Consider the following 18180-nt stretch of genomic DNA (forward strand, 5'->3'; position numbering starts at 1 on the left):
ATGTATCAAACATTGTAAAGTATTTTTTAGGTGCATTTAACACCTAAAAATATTTTTTAATGCATCTAGTACTAAGATAAAAAAATATTTTAGGGTGCTGGATGCACCTAAAAAATAATTTAGGGCACTGAATGCACCACAAAATACTTTAAGGTTTTAGATGCACCTAAAAAAATATTTTGAGATACTGAATGTATTCTAACCCGTTTTAAAAAACATACTCCTCCAGTTCTTAATATAACACCTATTTAACTAATTTGATTAGATTAAGAAAGTTAGTTAAATTAGTTAATTATAAGAAATATGACACGTTTTTTCCTAAAATACCATAATCATTTTTCTTAATACCTCTTCTTCCTCTTCTACTTAATTATGATTGAGGGAGTGTCCATAGAGGTAATTTAGAGAAAATTGATAAATATAAGAAATGGATCTTATATTTAAGATCACAATTAACTCAATAATTAGGTCCTATATTAAAGACTAGAGGAATATTTTTAATCTTTTAACCCTAAAATTGTTAATCTTAAATGATAATTTTTTTAACAATCATAGTTATTTTTGAAACTAAACTTCATATGTTAGTATTTGAAAATATTTTATTAACAATCAAGGTCTTAATATAATCCATTTTTGTCTTGAAAGAATAAAAGTATACTTTAAAAAGTTAAAGACCTAATTAAAATTTTGTGAAAAGTTTGAGGACTGACAATGTATTTTAGCCTATTTTAGGTCTGTGTATACATTATAAGAGCTAATTGATTAATTTGAGTATATTAAAAAAATGGTTAAATTAATTATTTGTAATAAATAGACATTATTTTTTCTAAAATACTCTTCCTAATTTAATAAGAGGATTTTTCAAAAGCAATAGGGATAAGGGTCTTTGTAATGGGTTTGTGCACAATTTTTATTATTTGGATAATATTTTCAGTTACTTCCATTGTTAAATGGTGATCCACGAAAGGATGTTCTTATATGTATTATGTAAGTATTATTTGATAGAATCTTTAACATATGCAACAATTATAAAAATTATTTTGAAAGTGAGGCGAGTCTCTGCTCTTTGAGGGCGGGGGTTCGAATCCTCATTTGTTAAAAAGGGTACCGAGGAGGGCTTTACTTGTCGTCCGGCCCGAATCCGGACTAGTCGATCGCTCGGGTACAACTGGCCCAAAGAGGCTGGGGCCCAGAAAAGGAGCGGTTGGATACCGGATGGTTTATATAAAAAAAAAATTATTTTGAAAAAAAAAAACAAACATAAAAGATAAAGTGTATTAAAATTTTATATTTAGAACTAAATTAAGTGTCAAACTAGCTTTTATATTAAAAATAGAAGGAAGTATCGTTTTTTTTTTCGTCGGATTAGATCCTCTTAGAATTCCTTTTCCACTTTTAAATTAAAAAATGGTTTAAATATAATATTTCTTAAAAAATATTATTATAGTATTATTAAAATAGAAACAAATAAATTTAAGCTTGTTGAATTTTAATCTAAACAATCCTCACATATAGTATAAAAAATTTTAATAATAATTTTGTAAAATATGACATATCAACTATCTATTTTTTTGCTACATATATGTATTAATTCTATTTAATCAGGTACGAAATATGAGTATCTTTTCATTCTATTTTATCTAAAAATGGAAAAAAAAATTGAGAAGAAGATAAAGAAAAGGACATAGAGGGGGTCGTGACTTGATTTTTATTCCTCGACGGAGTAACAGATGGCACGGCTCGCTAGAGTCTGGAAGGTTTAATGGCAGGTATATTAAAGCTACAATAAATTGAGTAATCCATAAATGATAAATTTAATAGTCTTCTTATCTTAAATTTAAGATCCATTTTATAATATAAGTTATATTATAAAATAGATGTTATATTAAGAACCCCAGAAGTAGAATTTAGGAAAAATAACATTAAAAAATTAAAAATTACAATATTTTAATTCAAATACTTAAGAATTCAGAATTCTAAGAGAGAAAGTGATACTTGATCTGGTATTTTATAAATATAGTTAAATGATAAAAATGTCCTTATATCAAAAGTTTATTAACAAGTTATAAACTAACAGTGACAAGTGTGAACAGTAACTGACAAGAAATATACTAGTAATGACAAGTAATTTATTAATAAGTTGTGAATTGATAATAATAAGTATTGAACAACTACACTCAGAGAGAGAGAGAATTCCGCCGCCCACTGCGACGGAAAAAACGAGTGCTTCCCACCGATCGCGCACTGCGAGGGGGGAATCTGCGAGGCTTGATGGAGGAGGAAAGGGAGGATGCGGACAGAAGGAAGAAGAAGGTACGCGTTGATAATCGCGACTTCACAGGGGAGGAATTGCTGAAGAACAGAGCTGAAGGTTGGATGGAGGTTGACGGAAATCAACGATCTCCGAAGTCTTACAGGGAATCGTTGATGAGAAACGTTAATTCGAGAGTGCGCTGGTGGGAATGGGTTAGGGATGAGGAGGATGACGATCTGGAGGATTATGGCGCAGAGACAGACTTTGAGAAGGTTTTGTTTCCAGACAAGGGGATTATGGTGGATGTCTCCAATCCATTACGGCCGAGATTCTTGTTCGATGAGAAAGAGAAGGAAAGACTGGTGAAACCTTTCAAGCGAACCTTGATTGTTAAACTGATGGGGAAATGGGCATCGTACAATTTCATGGTACAGAAACTCAAGCAACTGTGGCAAAGGAAAGGAGAGATTGAAATTTTCGATCTAGAGAATGACTTCTATTTCGTGAGCTTCCAAAGTAATGAAGACTATATGGAGGCACTTACAGGAGGGCCGTGGGTAGTGTCAGATGCCTACTTGAATGTAGCTAGATGGAGGCCGGAGTTCAATCCTAAAAAGGAAAAGATCGAGACTATGGTTGCGTGGGTAAGGTTCCCTGACTTACCTGCACCACTATTTGATAAAAATTTTTTGTTAAATTTGGGAAATGCTATAGGCAAAGCAATAAGGCTAGATGTCCATACTGCCCAAAGATCAAGAGGAAAGTTTGCAAGAATGTGTATAGAATTAGATCTAACAAAACCTCTAGTGCCTGAATTTGAGGTGGAAGGGCAAATCCTAAGTGTAGTGTATGAGAGTATGGAAATGCTCTGTAAAAAATGTGGAATATTTGGGCATAGGGCGGATCATTGTGGAGAGTTCCATAAGAGACAGGAGGAGGCTTTGCAGAGAAATGATAAAGGTGGGGAAGGCAATATTGAAAGAAGTAATGATGATAGAGAGAAAGAGGAACTGTGGAAAACGGTCCAAAGAAATAGAAGGCAGAGAAAGGTTGCTAATCCAGAGCAGAACATTCAACGGGGTTCAAGGTTTGCTGTGCTTGAGCAAGAGGAGGTGAGGAAGGAGGAAGAGAAGGAGAAGGACAATGAGGGAGCAAATGCAGTCCTTCTCGATGTTACTAATTTGCAGGGCCAGAATGTGCAAACTTTCAAGATGAGAAAGAAGAGCCCAAGGTTGGATGAAAATAAAGCAGTGGCTTTAGCTAAAGAAAAAAATGGAGTCAAACAAATAGTGCCAAAAAAGAATGCAGAAGAAAAGGTGGTAAAGGAGAATAAGTTGAAGACTTTGGCGCAACAAAAAAAGGAAATTCAGTTGGGAGATAGAGATGTGGAGATGATGGCTAGCTCTAGTGATGCAAGCTTTGTGCCAGAAACGGGTGCTAGAGAAATGGGAAGCTCTGGCCTTAGGATTCTGGACAAGGGAAACCTTGATCCTGGAATCCATGACTTTAGCATGAAAAAGAGAGTGGATCTTGATCCAGGCGATGATACCAACCTTATTGAAGAGGAGGAGGATTCCATTGAGTGCTCAGATGTGCATATGGAGCAAGGAGTTAGCACTGCTCTGCTAGCTCTGGACTGATGTAAGTGCTCTTCTTTTCTGATCCTTTAAATTTGTGATTTAATGAAGTTACTGGTCTGGAACAGTAGGGGGCGGCCAGCAAAGGTTTTGCGGCAGCCTTAAAAAATTTCAAAAAAAGATATAAAGTGGATATTTTAGTGATACTTGAACCAAGAGTCAGTGGTATTGTTGCAAACAGAATTACTCGCAGCTGGGGTTTTCATAAATGTTTAAGGGTAGAGGCAGAGGGTTTCTCTGGTGGCATTTGGATCCTGTGGGAAGCAGAAGAGATAAAAATTGAGGAAATTAATAGAACTGAACAGTTGATTCATTGTAAAATCAGTTTAGGGGAAGAGGAGTCTTTTTTCACTGCTGTGTATGGTAGCCCAAATGAACAAAGAAGGCATTCTTTGTGGGATTCGCTGCAAAGAATAGCCTCTAATACAAGAGATCCCTGGTTTTTAGCTGGTGACTTCAATGAGATAAAATCGCCATTGGAGCAACAAGGGGGAGGCAAGGTGAATGAGATGAGATGCCAGAGATTTAATGATTGGATACAGGATTGTGGCCTAATTGACATTGAAGCTAAGGGCCCTTTTTTCACTTGGAAGGGTCCTCAGTGGGAAGGCTTAGATCGTGTGTTTAAAAGACTAGACCGATGCTTATGTAATGTGCAGTGGCAAAATCGATTCTCAGATGCTATGGTCAAGGTTGGTGAAAGGGTCTACTCTGACCACCATCCCTTAATAATTGATCTGAAACCTGACCTGTTTGTATCTGGTGCAAAGATTTTCAGATTTGAAGCTGCTTGGCAACTACATGACCAATTTTCTACCTTCCTTGGCAACAGTTGGGTTGGTAGGGAAGAAGCCAACGTGAAATTAGAGAAAGTAAAACAAGATTTAGAACGTTGGAATGTAGAGGAATTTGGAAGGATTGAATGGAAAAAACAGAAACTTTTAAACAGGTTATATGGAATACAAAAATGTCAGAATAGAGCCAGAAACCCATTCCTACTACAGCTTGAGGTGGAATTGGAAAGGGAGTTGATCGAAATTCTTAAACAGGAAGAACTGAAATGGTTCCAGAAGTCTAGAGGGAGCTGGATTGAACAAGGGGATCGGAACACAAGATATTACCATACAAAAACGATGATTAGAAGGCGAAGAAATAAAATAAGAACCCTAAAGAATGATGCAGGAGAATGGATAGATGAGGAGGAATCTATTATAAATATGTTCCAATCCTTCTACTTGAGATTGTTTGAGGAAGAAAGAAGTGACAGAGAGTGGTATGAGACAGATCAAAAATGGGGAGAAGTGTGTAAGGAAGAGGTGATGAAGACTAACAGACCTGTAACTTTTGAAGAAGTGAGGAAAGCTTTTTTTCAGATGGGAAGTTTCAAGGCTCCTGGAGAGGATGGTTTTCCTGCTGTTTTCTACCAACAAAACTGGAATATTGTGGGTGCTGAAATAGCTAAGTTCATCTCAAGACTTTGGGACAATCCAAAAAGAATTGAGGAAATAAACAGTACCTTGCTTGTACTGATTCCAAAGGTAGAACATCCGGAATTTGTAAGTCAATTTCGCCCTATAGCCCTGTGCAATGTTCTGTATAAAGGGTTATCCAAAGTTGTGGTCAACAGACTTAAACCTCTCATGGACAAACTGGTTTCCCCTTTCCAAACTAGCTTTGTCCCTAAGAGAAGTATTCAAGAGAACATTATAATAGCTAAAGAAATGGTGCATTCAATGAATAGGATGCAAGGAAAGAGAGGGTATATGGCTATCAAGATTGACCTTGAAAAGGCCTATGATAGGATGTCATGGAACTTTATGAGAAGAGTGCTGCAGGAAATTGGATTTGATGAACATGTTGTGAATGTGATAATGAGCTGTGTTGATTCAACTAGTATGGCTATAACTTGGAATGGAAGGAAGAAGAGTGCATTTAGGCCTTCAAGAGGCTTGAGGCAAGGGGATCCGTTGTCCCCATACCTATTTGTATTAGGTATGGAAAAGCTTTCACATCTAATTGCTGATAGAGTGAGTAAGGGGGAATGGAGACCACTGAAAATGGGAAGAAGGGGCGCTGCTATATCACACCTCCTCTTCGCAGATGATCTCCTACTTTTCTGCGAAGCAAACCTTGAACAAATGAACACTGTTTTAAATGTGCTAGAAGAATTTGGGGAGGCCTCTGGACAGAAGCTTAATGCACAAAAAACTAGTATTTTCTTCTCCAAAAATACTAGTAGAGTTCTGCAGAATGAAATTTGTCATTTTTCTGGGTTTAGAAAAATGGAGGATTTGGGAAGATACTTGGGGGCATATATGCTGAAGGGAAGAAACTCAAAAGAAAGATTTCAACATATCCTTGATAAAATGCAGAGCAAACTTAGTGGATGGAAGAAGCAAACCCTATCTCTGGCAGGAAGGTTAACTCTGGTACAAGCTGTTACAAACCAAATGCCTGTCTATCATATGCAACACTCTCATATTCCGGTGGGTGTGAAGCAGCAAATGATCAAAATCCAGAGAGATTTCCTTTGGAATGATGAACCTGGTAGGAAAAAAATACATCCAGTTAGCTGGGATCTCCTTTGCAGTGCAAAAGAAAGGGGAGGTTACGGGTTAAAGGACCTTGGTCTGATGAATGATGCGTTATTGGGGAGAATTGGTTGGAATATTCTAGCTAATCCCTCAAATCTTTGCTCTCAAGTTTTGGTAGGGAAGTATGGGAGAGGAGTTAATTGGAAAGAACAGTGTATCATGAAACCTTCTGATTCTGAGATTTGGAAAAATCTGTCCAGATTATGGCCGCACCTAGTTAGAAATGTCAACTGGGAAATAGGGGATGGAAGTACTGTGAGGTTTTGGAGAGATGCCTGGTTAGATAAAGGAAGAAAGCTGATTAATAGTAGTATCACTGCTATTTCTGAATTTGAAGCTGAGAAACCAGTCCAAGATTTTGTCACTCAGGATGGCGAATGGGATTTTCAGCTTCTAGAGAGGTTACTACCTAAAGAAGATCTTAAGAGAATTGTTGCTGTTATGCCCCCTGATGTTCAGAATGGGCCAGATGTGATTAAATGGGGGGATTCCTTGCAAGGAACCTATAGTGTAGCTGATATGTATAAACAGCTGAAGAATGAATCTGGTATTGTTGATAGTTTTTGGAAGAATTTGTGGAAGTGGAAAGGGCCGAGAAGAATACAGATCTTTCTTTGGCTTGCATCCCATAACAGATTGCTCACCGGGGAAAGAAGAAATCGAATTTTAGGGGCTGATGGTAACTGCCACACATGCAGAGATGTTGTTGAAGACTTGATGCATGTTTTGAGGGATTGTGACAGAGCTAAAACAGTCTGGAGATGCTTGGGAGGAAAGGCGCAAGAGATTGAGTTTATGCTGCGAAATAACCTTGAGTGGTTTAAGTGGAACCTGCTGGAGTGCAAGGAGGATTGGAGCCTAACTTTTGGTATCACCTGTTGGTACTTGTGGATATGGAGAAATAAAAGTATCTTTGAATCTGATTTTTCTTTTCCTGCTGAACCTGTTTTGTTAATAAATAAATATGTGTGTGATATACGCATGTGTAATGGGCTGTTTACAAACATGGGTTCAAGAAAGAAGGTGGTAAATGTGGGATGGGACGCTCCAGATGTAGGATGGGTTAAACTGAATGTAGATGGAGCATCTAAAGGAAGTATGGGTTTGGCAGGTTGTGGAGGCCTCCTTAGAGATTATACAGGTCGATGGATGAGAGGTTTTGCAAGGCGACTTGGAGCCTGTGTCGCCATTAAGGCAGAACTCTGGGGCATTCTTACAGGTTTGCAGTTAGCAAAGGCCCTCAACATAAGGAAACTTGTTGTTGAAAGTGACTCTAGCGCAGCTGTTTGCATGCTCAAGGAAATATTTGACAGTACAGAAATAAAGTTTAGCATATTGAAACAGATTCGTAGAGAGGCTATGTGCTTTGATAGTATTTTAGTTTGTCATGTTTATAGAGAGGCTAATACTTGTGCAGATTTTTTAGCTAACTTCAGCTTCAGTCTTTATAGGTTGGCCAATGTGTTAGATGAGCCACCTAATGAACTGAGGCCTCTGTTGTACAGAGATTTCAGGGGGGTTTTATACCCTAGATTGCTAATGAGATGATTTGATTGGGCGTTTGCCCCGTATTATACCAAAAAAAAAAAAAAAGTATTGAACAACTAATGACAAGAAATATACCAGCGATAACAAGTGTTGTGCGAAATAGCAACCTAGGTACCACTTCCTACCTGGATTAGAATATTATAATTTTTAACTTTTTTTAATGTAATTTTTTTCTAAAATTTATTTATTTTTTATGGAGCTAAACAATAACAAATTTATGTCGCTAAATTAAGAGGGTCAATACTTTTGAAAATTGAATGAAAGTTCACGTAAATACTATTACTGCAATCTCCCCACAGCATACAAAAGTGGGAATCGGATCTTTTCCCATCTCAACAGAAAGGGTCAGATGTTGATGGCTTGGGGCTTGTGAATCCCATTTGTTTTTCTAAATATCAAAAGGCAAAAAAGAAAAAGGTCATTGTTTTCATTTTTTTAGGTAATATTAAAAATATTTTTTAAAAAATTGTATGAAACGGATAAACTCCCTCTAACTGCCAAAAGCAACGTTCGGTAAGGTGCCGGAGAGTTGGGGTTGAATTTTTGTGGTTATGGGAGTTGAGAAGGACTCCTAGGAACAGGACAAGGAGGAAATAATTTTTAATTTGACGTTAGAATTTAATTTTAAATATAATATCTCAATTAATTTTATTTTTTTACTTCTTATTTTTTCAAATTAATTCATCCATATAAAATCTAATGTTATATAGAAATATTGTAAGGAAATCATAGATTTGCTTGGTAAGTTAACACCCCCTAGACCTTAATGGTTATGTTACTCTTATTATTAAGAAAAATTTGATTAAAAATTTTTGTTTGAAAGCTTAATCTAAATTTGAGTGAGTGTAACTATAATCCGTATGTATACCTTTTCTTACTAAGTGATATGTAATAATCATCAATACAGAAATCATTTGCACATATTGTAAGATATATTGTACATCATGGAAAAAAAGTTACACATACTCAAATTTATGTTCTTTTTAGCTGATTAAGTTTTCGAACAGAATTTTTTTACCAAATTTTCTTATTATTAATCCATTTCCTCCGTAACTTAGTTTGAATTTGTTGATCCCTCTAACTTTACGCTAGTTTGGCCCTTGCTGGTCCCAACTCCCAAGCCACAACTTCCTAGAATTCAGTTTTCACAATGTTTGCTTTTTTCCCTGTAAATAAGGGAAAACCATGTTGAAGGCATTTTTTTAATTTATTTTTAACCTGATACCTAGGTCTTTTTTTCCCTCTTAATTAAATCACTTAAACTTATTTTTTTAACAACATTAGCTCTTATAATTTTGTTCTACTAGCATTTTTAGTGTCCGTGCAAGAGTTAATAATGTTAATAGAGCAAAATTAAAGATTTAATTAAGAAAAAAAACACATAAATACCACATTGAAAAAAAAAAAGTATATGCATCTCCAAAATGGTTTTTCCAATATAAAAAAGAGTTGGAAACCAATGAGTTGGTCCAATAAAAGAAATTAGTCTTCTATAGCATGGTGACTTATTATTCGAATTTTCACTGGATGCCCATATTTGGTTGGGAGATTACTTTTAGTAAAAGCATATCTTTGTCTAGCAGCTGTAGCAACAACAATAATAATAAGCCTTGTTGTTAGGTGGAGTCCGTTATATAGGTCATATACTGTTATTGTGCTCTATCAATAATTAAGTCTTTAGATATGTTGTTCTTTAACAAAAGTACCAAAAAAAGAAAAGAAAAAAGAGAGCCCTTTATGAGGCGAGGAGACAAATCCTAGTCGACAGTCCAAACAAGACAGTCCAGTTTTCATTAATATCAAAGCCATCCGACAATGTGTTTCATTAACAAGAGAGAAATGCACCAGCCAGCAAGAAAAGGACAATAAATTAAGTTGGAATCAAGTGGAAAGAGTCGGAAAAGGAAGCCTATTTACCTTTTTGTCTCTAACAACGGCGAGAAGTCGATGATGAACAGAATGAGATGGATTGAAGATGACGATGGAGAGAAGAGGGCGGAAATGGAAAAGAACGGTAAGCTGTTGGAAATAATAACGGAGGATTGTGAATTTGGAAGAGTCGCTAAGAACAAGCTCATATATAGGATGAGTTTGAAAATGACCACAGAGGCAAGGGAAGAAACTAACGTTTGGACTTTGGAGAGCTATGGAAAATGTGAAAGAAAAACGAAAAGTTTTCTTTGGATCCTGGATCGTGATTTACATTTATCGATTTGCATTAAAACATTAGTTAAGTTTTTTTCTTGTCCAAAAAATATTAGTTAAAAGTAACAAAACAAAAGTTATTAACAACTAATGAAACATAGTTACTCCTCTGGAATAAGGGTCTTGTATTTAGAATCGGAAAAATAATATTTATGCAAAAATTATTAAAAACTTACAAAATTGATTTTAGTATTTGCTAAACAAAAGTTGTAAATACACATTGAAATGTAGTTGATACCAGCACAATAATTGTGAATGATGGGCAACTCTTGCTTTTTTTTTTTTTTTGTCTTTTGATATATTCTCAAGTTCCTTCCCAATAAATTATGTGCTTATATTTATAGGTTTTGAGATTAACTTAATCATATAGTCACATAAAAATATAAAAATAATTAAAATTTAGTTAATAAAAGTTTGTAGTTCAATTTTCAAATTTGAAAACATCTGTTTTAAAAATGTAAAAAATAATTTAACAAAATGCTGCTTAGCAGGCCAAGTCGTCAACCCAATCTTGCGGGGCTCGGGTTGGACTGAATCGTACCCGCCAGAGGGGCCCGACCTGCAGGTTGCGGGCCGCATTTCCAGATTCTTACGTGTGCGTCGCGTGCTTGCCACACCACTGAGGCGCGTCTGGTCGTGGATCTCGCCCCTGATGGCAAAGCTATAAGTTGCTCGTTGCTCGCCCGAATTCGAGACGAGAACGTAGTTTTTGTGAGATCTGTGAGGCGCCGATAACCAGCTACAAGCCCAAAGTGATTTTCCACACCCGGAAATTCCGAAACCGACTTCAAGTTCAACATTTCAACACCAAAATAATGGAAATAACCAAATCTCTTGGTCTTCATTCTAGATTTCCTCTATTCCCCGGATTTATAACTTTCCTATTTCAGCCTGATTTGGGGCTGTATTATCGGCCACTTAAACGGTCAAATTTGACGAATCTTTGCTGGTCAAGTATCCCCTTGTAAGTTTCCTTTTTTTTTTTTTTTTTGCCTTTAATCAATTGTACATACTCTTTCTCTTGAAGAGCGTATCTGTGATTCTCCGCATTAATCTCACTGCGTTTAATGTATATGTGCTTCCTATTCTGATTTTTTCCTGTTAGTAGTATCTCTCTATTTTCTTTAAGAGTTGGGAGCATTGGACAAACCTTCGCAATTTCATGATTGGTCATACCGTTTTCTTCTCAGGACGTTCTGTAGTTACAGTAACGAGGGGCACACTGGAGTTGGAGGTATTTTTAGTGTGGGTGATTGAATCTCAGTTTCATTCAGGATTGACATTAGTTGTTTTTCATTTTGCTACTTCTGTTATCTCTTGGTTTCTGGTGATATGGGCAAAGGGTTGTCAAAGCTTGAAACTTCACCTCTGGTGAGTATGTGTAAAGAGAGAAGAGAGTTTATCAAAGCTGCTGCATATAGTCAGTTTGACTTAGTTTCAGCCTATGTCCTGTATTTAGAATCCTTGTTAGACGTAGGCAATGCCCTTAACCAGTATGTGGAAGATGAGTTAGTTATTTTAGACGACACTTCTCAGGATTCTGGTTCTGATTGTGAGCCATCTGAGGAAGCCTCTCACCTGGAATTTCCATCCTCTGACTCTGTAGTGGATTTGGATTCATTAGCTGACCATGTTCACAGTGACATGGAAATACCGAGACTCCCTATTACAAAGAATCAAGACCTATCTGCAGCCAATTTGAGTATAAAATTCGTGGAAACCAGACAACATGAGATGCCAGGGGTGATTCATGGGCAATCATGGAGTGTGCCCTCAAGACTTCCCCATCATAGTTATCAGGAGAACACTCATACTCATGTGGACGTGTTGCATGAAGATACTGTGCACATCAAACATAATCAAAGATTTTCATGTAACAATAGATGGGAAAACCCACCAAGTCGTCAAAGGTATCCTCAGCTTGTGAATCAGGGCTTTCCTGGATCTTCAGTGGGTTTTTCCTACTATGATAATAGGAATCTCCATTATCCCGTTGAGGCAATTTCTATGGCTATGCCTTCCAGTTTTCCAAAGTTCCATAGGCATGTAACTGATCAAAATCCCCCACCCGTTGCTTCTCCTACTCCTCCCCCACCTCAAGTCTCTACATGGGATTTCTCATATTTATTCAGCTTGAATGATGATAATCATTGTAAAAATCTTCATTGTAGTTCCAGCTATAACACTAGGACTAATAGTAGCGATTGTGATGTGGGAGAAGTAAGGGAGAGAGAAGGAATTCCTGATTTAGAAGATGAAACAGAACAAGGTTCAATGGACACAGGATTTGATGAGAAGGGGTTGAAAAGAGCGAATCTCAACTCAGGTCATGGAATTTCATGTGCAACACGATTAAGTTCTGATAGAGATGCATTCATGGATGGAGAAAAAGCACCTAAAGATAGCTGCAATGTCACTGAGGAAGAGATTGGAGCTGATTCTGAAGTAGTTGCGTCAAAGAACTTGGAGCATGGGACAATGGAAGGTGAGAGTTATGATGCAGAAGAAGCAATGGTACTAAGCAGTAAATCTCTAGGAGCAAGTTGTGTTTCCTCACCAGTTTGTGGTTGTCGAGTGGGTCTTAAGGAAGCAATAGAGGATATAAAGGACGAATTTGAAAATTTATTTAATTTTGGAAAAGAATTCTCAGCAATTATTGAGGCAGGCAAGCTACCGTATCACTCCTGGAGCACCAGGTTAAGGGGTAGGACATTTGTGCGTAATACTGTTAATTTTATCCATTTTTGTCGCATACGATATGCTTGTTCTTTCCCCTCCTGTCTTTGTTCCATTCAAAGGTCAAAATGTCCGTGAAGAATGCTATGGTATTATGACTTCTTTTTTCTTATTTTAGAGAAAGCTTTAGAGAAACTTCAAAAAGTATCCATAAAATGTGATCCCACTCTTAGGCCCCATTTGATACGCTGAATGGTGAAATAAAGAAGGGAATATAATGAGGAAAAGGTAAATTTATGGATAGAAAGTGACTCGAATACCCTTGCTTTAAAAGAAAATACTAACATCTAAGAAACATTTGAGTAATGATTGCATGGTTATAATAGATATTGCACTTTTTTGTAATTTTGATTCCTTTTCCTTTGCGAACCAAATGAAGCCTGTTTCTAACTTGTTATGACAGATGATGTGCACAGGAGCATTTGATTATCGAATCCTGTGATTCGAAGTGTAGAATAAAGCAGATATGAAGGCAAAAGGAAAGAAACGAAGATATAGGAAAGGAAGAACAAGATAGAACTCTAAATTCATGGAGCTGAAATGATGAAAGCAGTAAGCAAAACTTGGGTCATTTGTTCAATTTGACTTAGATCACTTGGACTTGTCTGTTCTTTGAACAATGAAATGCAACATTTTGGCTTAAATTAAACATGGCATTTTGTTTGGCAGTTTTTTGAATCATACAACGTGAGATTTCAGCAGTCCATTCTACTAGGAGCTAAGATCTCAGTTGGCATATCTCACCAACTCAATTTCATGTGGGAGACATGGGATGGTCTTGGTTTCTAGAAGAATGGACGGCTTAAATCTCCCCTTGTAGTATTTAAAAATTTACCATCTTACATAACAAAGTAAATGTTTCATTTTTAAACTATTATGTATGATTATTCCAATAGGCATTGCCTCTTGTATTCTGTCAAATTAAACCAGTAACCCAAATTTTGCCTACTGCTTTCCATCATTTTAGCTCCACAAGGATCTGTTTGCTGAAGGAGAAGCAGTTAGGATTTGCTTGACTTTTGACTGTAGCTTGTATATATCGTTAATAAATAGATGCTATCTTATTAAAATATAAATTAGGGTATTGTCAATAGAAAATCAAATGTGTCATCTTTTGGTATGAATCCGGGGGAACCAATACAAAAATTGCCTCTTGATGCACAACAATGAATTATAAGGGACATCATAATGCATGAATCAGAACTTCTTGTACAGTGTGTCAGTCTGATGTGAATACTAATGAGATAATCTGGCATTTTTGTGGATTTCTGTCGGATGGCAGTAATTTTTTATGTTGGAATAGAGGCAGTAATTTTAAGTTGCATGGTTCTTGTAAGTACCTTTAGGTGGCTGCAATGGCACTCTTGAGGCTACAACTAAAACTCGGCAAATTATGTCCTCCTTTGCAGGTTTTGCTTCTCCTTTCCTGGGACTGATTTTTCCTTCAGTACAGAAATGTTTGCACCCTTCTTCACATATTCTGTCAGACCAAATAACTCGTAAAGGACAGCTGCTGTGCAGTACTAACAAGACAAACAATCAACGACATGTTTTTGCAAAATTTGTTGAGCTTTCAGCCATTTTGGAGCAGCTGTATATGTGGGGAAAAAGACTTTACAGGGAAGTTGTGGTAAGAAATCTCTTAAACTTATAAAATTGTATGCCTCCTTCTTTGATAGTGTAAAAAATAAAATTTGTTTCCCCGTTTAATTAATTCAAATGGCAGGGTGAAGAAAAACTTCGGATTCTCTATGAGAAGAGATATAAGAGGCTCAGAGATCTGGATGGTCATGGTGCTGAATCAGATAAGATCAATGATGCCTGGGCCTCTGTCAGACATATGCAATCTGAAATTAATATAGCTGTTGCATCTATTAGTGTGGTATCAAGAGAGATAGACAAGTTAAGAGATCAAAAGTTGCTTCCTGAACTCTATAAACTAATTGAAGGGTATGATAGATTTTCTCTCTCATTATCTTATATGGATTCATATGCTATCAATATATGATGCTGTTGAAATTATCTATGAATTCGTTGAAGGATTTCTCTTGGCCATGAACATGTTAACTCTCTCTCTCTACACACTTCTATGAGACGCTAGGGATGGGTCCTTTTATCCTCCACTATGCTTGTTTGAGGCAGTATGTTAGGAAGTTGATTGCAATGCATTTGCTGTTGTTTTATTTCTATTCATTTTATATGCCCATCTTACATATTACTTTGGTGGACTTGCCTTTTGTTTGCTGGGTATCTGTCCGAATTTTTGATGTCTTTGTGACCTTGATTGTCCCTATAATCTTTAATTCCAAATAATAGTTTACTAGCAAAGCACACTTGAATCTAGAATAAAAGGTGGGTAATACAGTTTGAATTCGGGTGTTTCTAGGACTTGTCAAATTAATGATTGCAAAACCAGGTTGAGGTAAAGATTCAATGCCTATCACCCCAAAAAAAAAAAAAAAAAGGATTCAATACCTGGATTATAGTATGTAGGAAGATTCGTACAGCTATTTACATGGTTTTTTCTTTTCCTGATATGCTTACTCAATGTTATTTTATAGATTAATCAAATTGTGGAAGTATATGGGTTCATGCCACTTGAAACAATTCCAAATCGTCACGAAGGCCAAAAGTCACGTACATATTTTAGATCCAAGTAGGAATCGTTCAAACCCAGGGGCTACTTTAAGACTGGAAAGGATGATCTTGAACTGGGGTATATGCTTTAGTAATCTTGTTAACACACAGAAGGACTTTGTGAAGTACTTGAACGAGTGGCTTCTAAGGTCTGTGCTCCGAGAACCTGAAGAAGTTGTAAATGGGACTGCCCCTTTCTCTCCAAGCAGGATCGGAGCTCCTCCCATTTTCAACTTATGCAACGACTGGTACCATACTATTGACTCAATTTCAGAACTGGGAGTTTCGAAAGCCTTTTCTGATTTTGCCTCAAGCTTGAACCATTTATATGAGAAGCAGAAAGAGGAACAAACACAAAAAGCTGGAGTGGATTACCTCCTGAGGGACTATGAGGACAGGCTTAAAATTCTTCATAAGAAGAATCGCGTGAGTTTTCACTATAATTTCTCTCCTATCATGGCAGCCTTGAGGGATGGCGAAGAAGCTGAAGTTCCTTTATTGGAGGGATTTGATGAGAGTTTAACAGTGTTAGGGAAAATATTGGTTGAACAGAGAGCAAAACACCGAGAGGTTATAAGACAGGTCAATGACACTGCTTCATGTTGCTTACAAGTGGGTTTATCTCACATTTTTGAGGCATTGGAAAGCTATTGTTCAGAAAATCTGACAGCCTATGAGCTGCTTAGACTTCCAAATGCTGCGTCCCATGCGTAACATTTCTTGATCCGGGAACGCTTGAATTTTGACAGGAGAAGAGTGTGTGTGTGTGTGTCATCTACGATATATTCGAGCGAAGAATGAAAATTAGGGTTATGTTGGAAGGAGAGTATAAATCGATTTTTTTTTTAGAAGATGATGGATTGATGGGTCCTTCGCTGCTAGACCCTTTCTTTTGAGAGACTTAATGGGGCATTAATTTCTTCTTGCAGCTGATGATTTTATTTAGGCCTTTTGGCAAAAACTATGGTGGAGTGAAATATAAAGATGGATTTGAAAAATGTGAAAGAGAAAGCAGTGTTTAATGGGTTAGATGTAAACCCCACTACCTTATCAATGTAATCCTGCGTTTGTGTTCTCTTTTTCTTCATTGTTCCGCTATCCTATTTGTAGCAAGGTTATCAAGTCGGGATAAGAATTGTGAATCGGAAAGCCTATTTTATAAACAATTATTAAAGATGACATATAGGTAATTTTATAGAAGAAAACATCAGAAGTTTGTAAATATTAGGTTCTATACATCTCACAAAAAAGACTAATATATATAAAATTTCAATGACAAAAAGTCTCCAAAATCAATTAGAGAATGAAAAATTAGAGTTTTGATCGATATTTGATAAGTTAAAAGTCATAAGTGCATTAAGGAGTATTTATATGACAGATTATCTCCTATAAATTAAAAAAATCAGAAAAGAATAAACATGAAAGTACGACTCAATACTATGTGAATCGTATAGTTCTGTTGTGAATCGCATAATTCTAGTGTGAATTGCACGATTTAAGCCACAAAAAAATACAATGGGAGATTTGTATATTTTATTGTCTATTTTGTCTCGAATCACAAGATTCGAATCGTGAATTGTGGGATACTAACTACAATGATTTGTAGTACTACTTTCAATCTTAAATATAAGAGATAATTGACTAATTTAAGTAAATTAAGGAAATAAGTTAAATTAGTTATTTGTAGTAAAAAGGTGTTGTCTTTCTTAAAATATCCTTGCTAATCAAGTTTATTAATTAGAATTACCATTATTAAAATAACTATTTTGAGAAGGGATGGATAAATATGAGAGACAAAGTGAATTAGGATCTTTTATTTAGGACCAAAATAAAAATCAAATGAGATTTTATATTAAGGAAGTGTTTGGATAACCCCATAATCACTTTTCAGAAGCATTTTTCTGCAAATCAAGACAAACTCCTCCATATATTTACTTCGTATACCGTAAAAGTACTTCTGAAACCATGATTATGTTCTTAACCAAACACTTTTTTTTGTTCTTAATCTTTCTTGTTTGTGAACATTTTTGTTTATTTGGCTCTGATTAGAGTAGAACTCAAATAAATAGTTAGACGTGACTCTTTAGCTTATGTGAATTTTGGCATATTTTGTTAGCTTCATTTCTTTGACAAACGGTGGGTAGATATTATAAAAATTTGAAGTATTTTGTTAGACTTTCATTTTAAACGAAATAAATTCCTTTATAAAATAAATATTGGCATTATATTTTTGATTATTTCAGACTTATCATTCATTTAAAATACAGCCGTTGTTATTTATTCACGACTAGAAGGCCAAAAAAACTATTCATGATTAAGTTCCTATAAACGAATGAACATTAGCAGCTGCGAGAGAAGAGAGCTTCTCAGCTAGATTATATTTGTCTAGTCAAGATGTATTTTATAGTACAAATATATTAAAATATTGTAGTACAATGACATCAAACACCTTTTTTTTTAAAATGAGGTTGTGAATTAAAATAGGGTTAATATACATTTAGTATCCTAAACTATTTTTTCAGGTACATTTAGTGTTCTAAAATAATTTTTAGTGTATTTAATTTTCTGA

At 35.9% G+C, this 18180-nt stretch overlaps 1 protein-coding gene across 2 annotated transcripts; it reads left to right on the top strand.

Moving 5' to 3' along the window:
- Positions 1-12380: 12380 nt before the first annotated feature.
- LOC114727834 (uncharacterized) lies at positions 12381-16640 on the top strand. Of its 2 annotated transcripts, none has more exons than XM_028914605.1 (4): positions 12381-12942; positions 14384-14604; positions 14701-14924; positions 15536-16640. In XM_028914605.1, exons 1-4 carry the CDS (start codon positions 12513-12515, stop codon positions 16323-16325), a joined length of 1665 nt encoding a protein of 554 aa, XP_028770438.1. In that variant the 5' UTR covers positions 12381-12512; the 3' UTR covers positions 16326-16640. The 2 variants fall into 2 exon arrangements, with proteins under 2 accessions (XP_028770438.1, XP_028770446.1); XM_028914613.1 differs by having other exon boundaries at positions 12381-12723.
- The last annotated feature ends 1540 nt before the right edge of the window (positions 16641-18180 follow it).

This window comes from Neltuma alba, unplaced genomic scaffold, assembly GCF_004799145.2.
Source record: "Neltuma alba isolate B1F8T4 unplaced genomic scaffold, ASM479914v2 tig00002446_pilon, whole genome shotgun sequence".
Classification (NCBI taxonomy): domain Eukaryota; kingdom Viridiplantae; phylum Streptophyta; class Magnoliopsida; order Fabales; family Fabaceae; genus Neltuma; species Neltuma alba.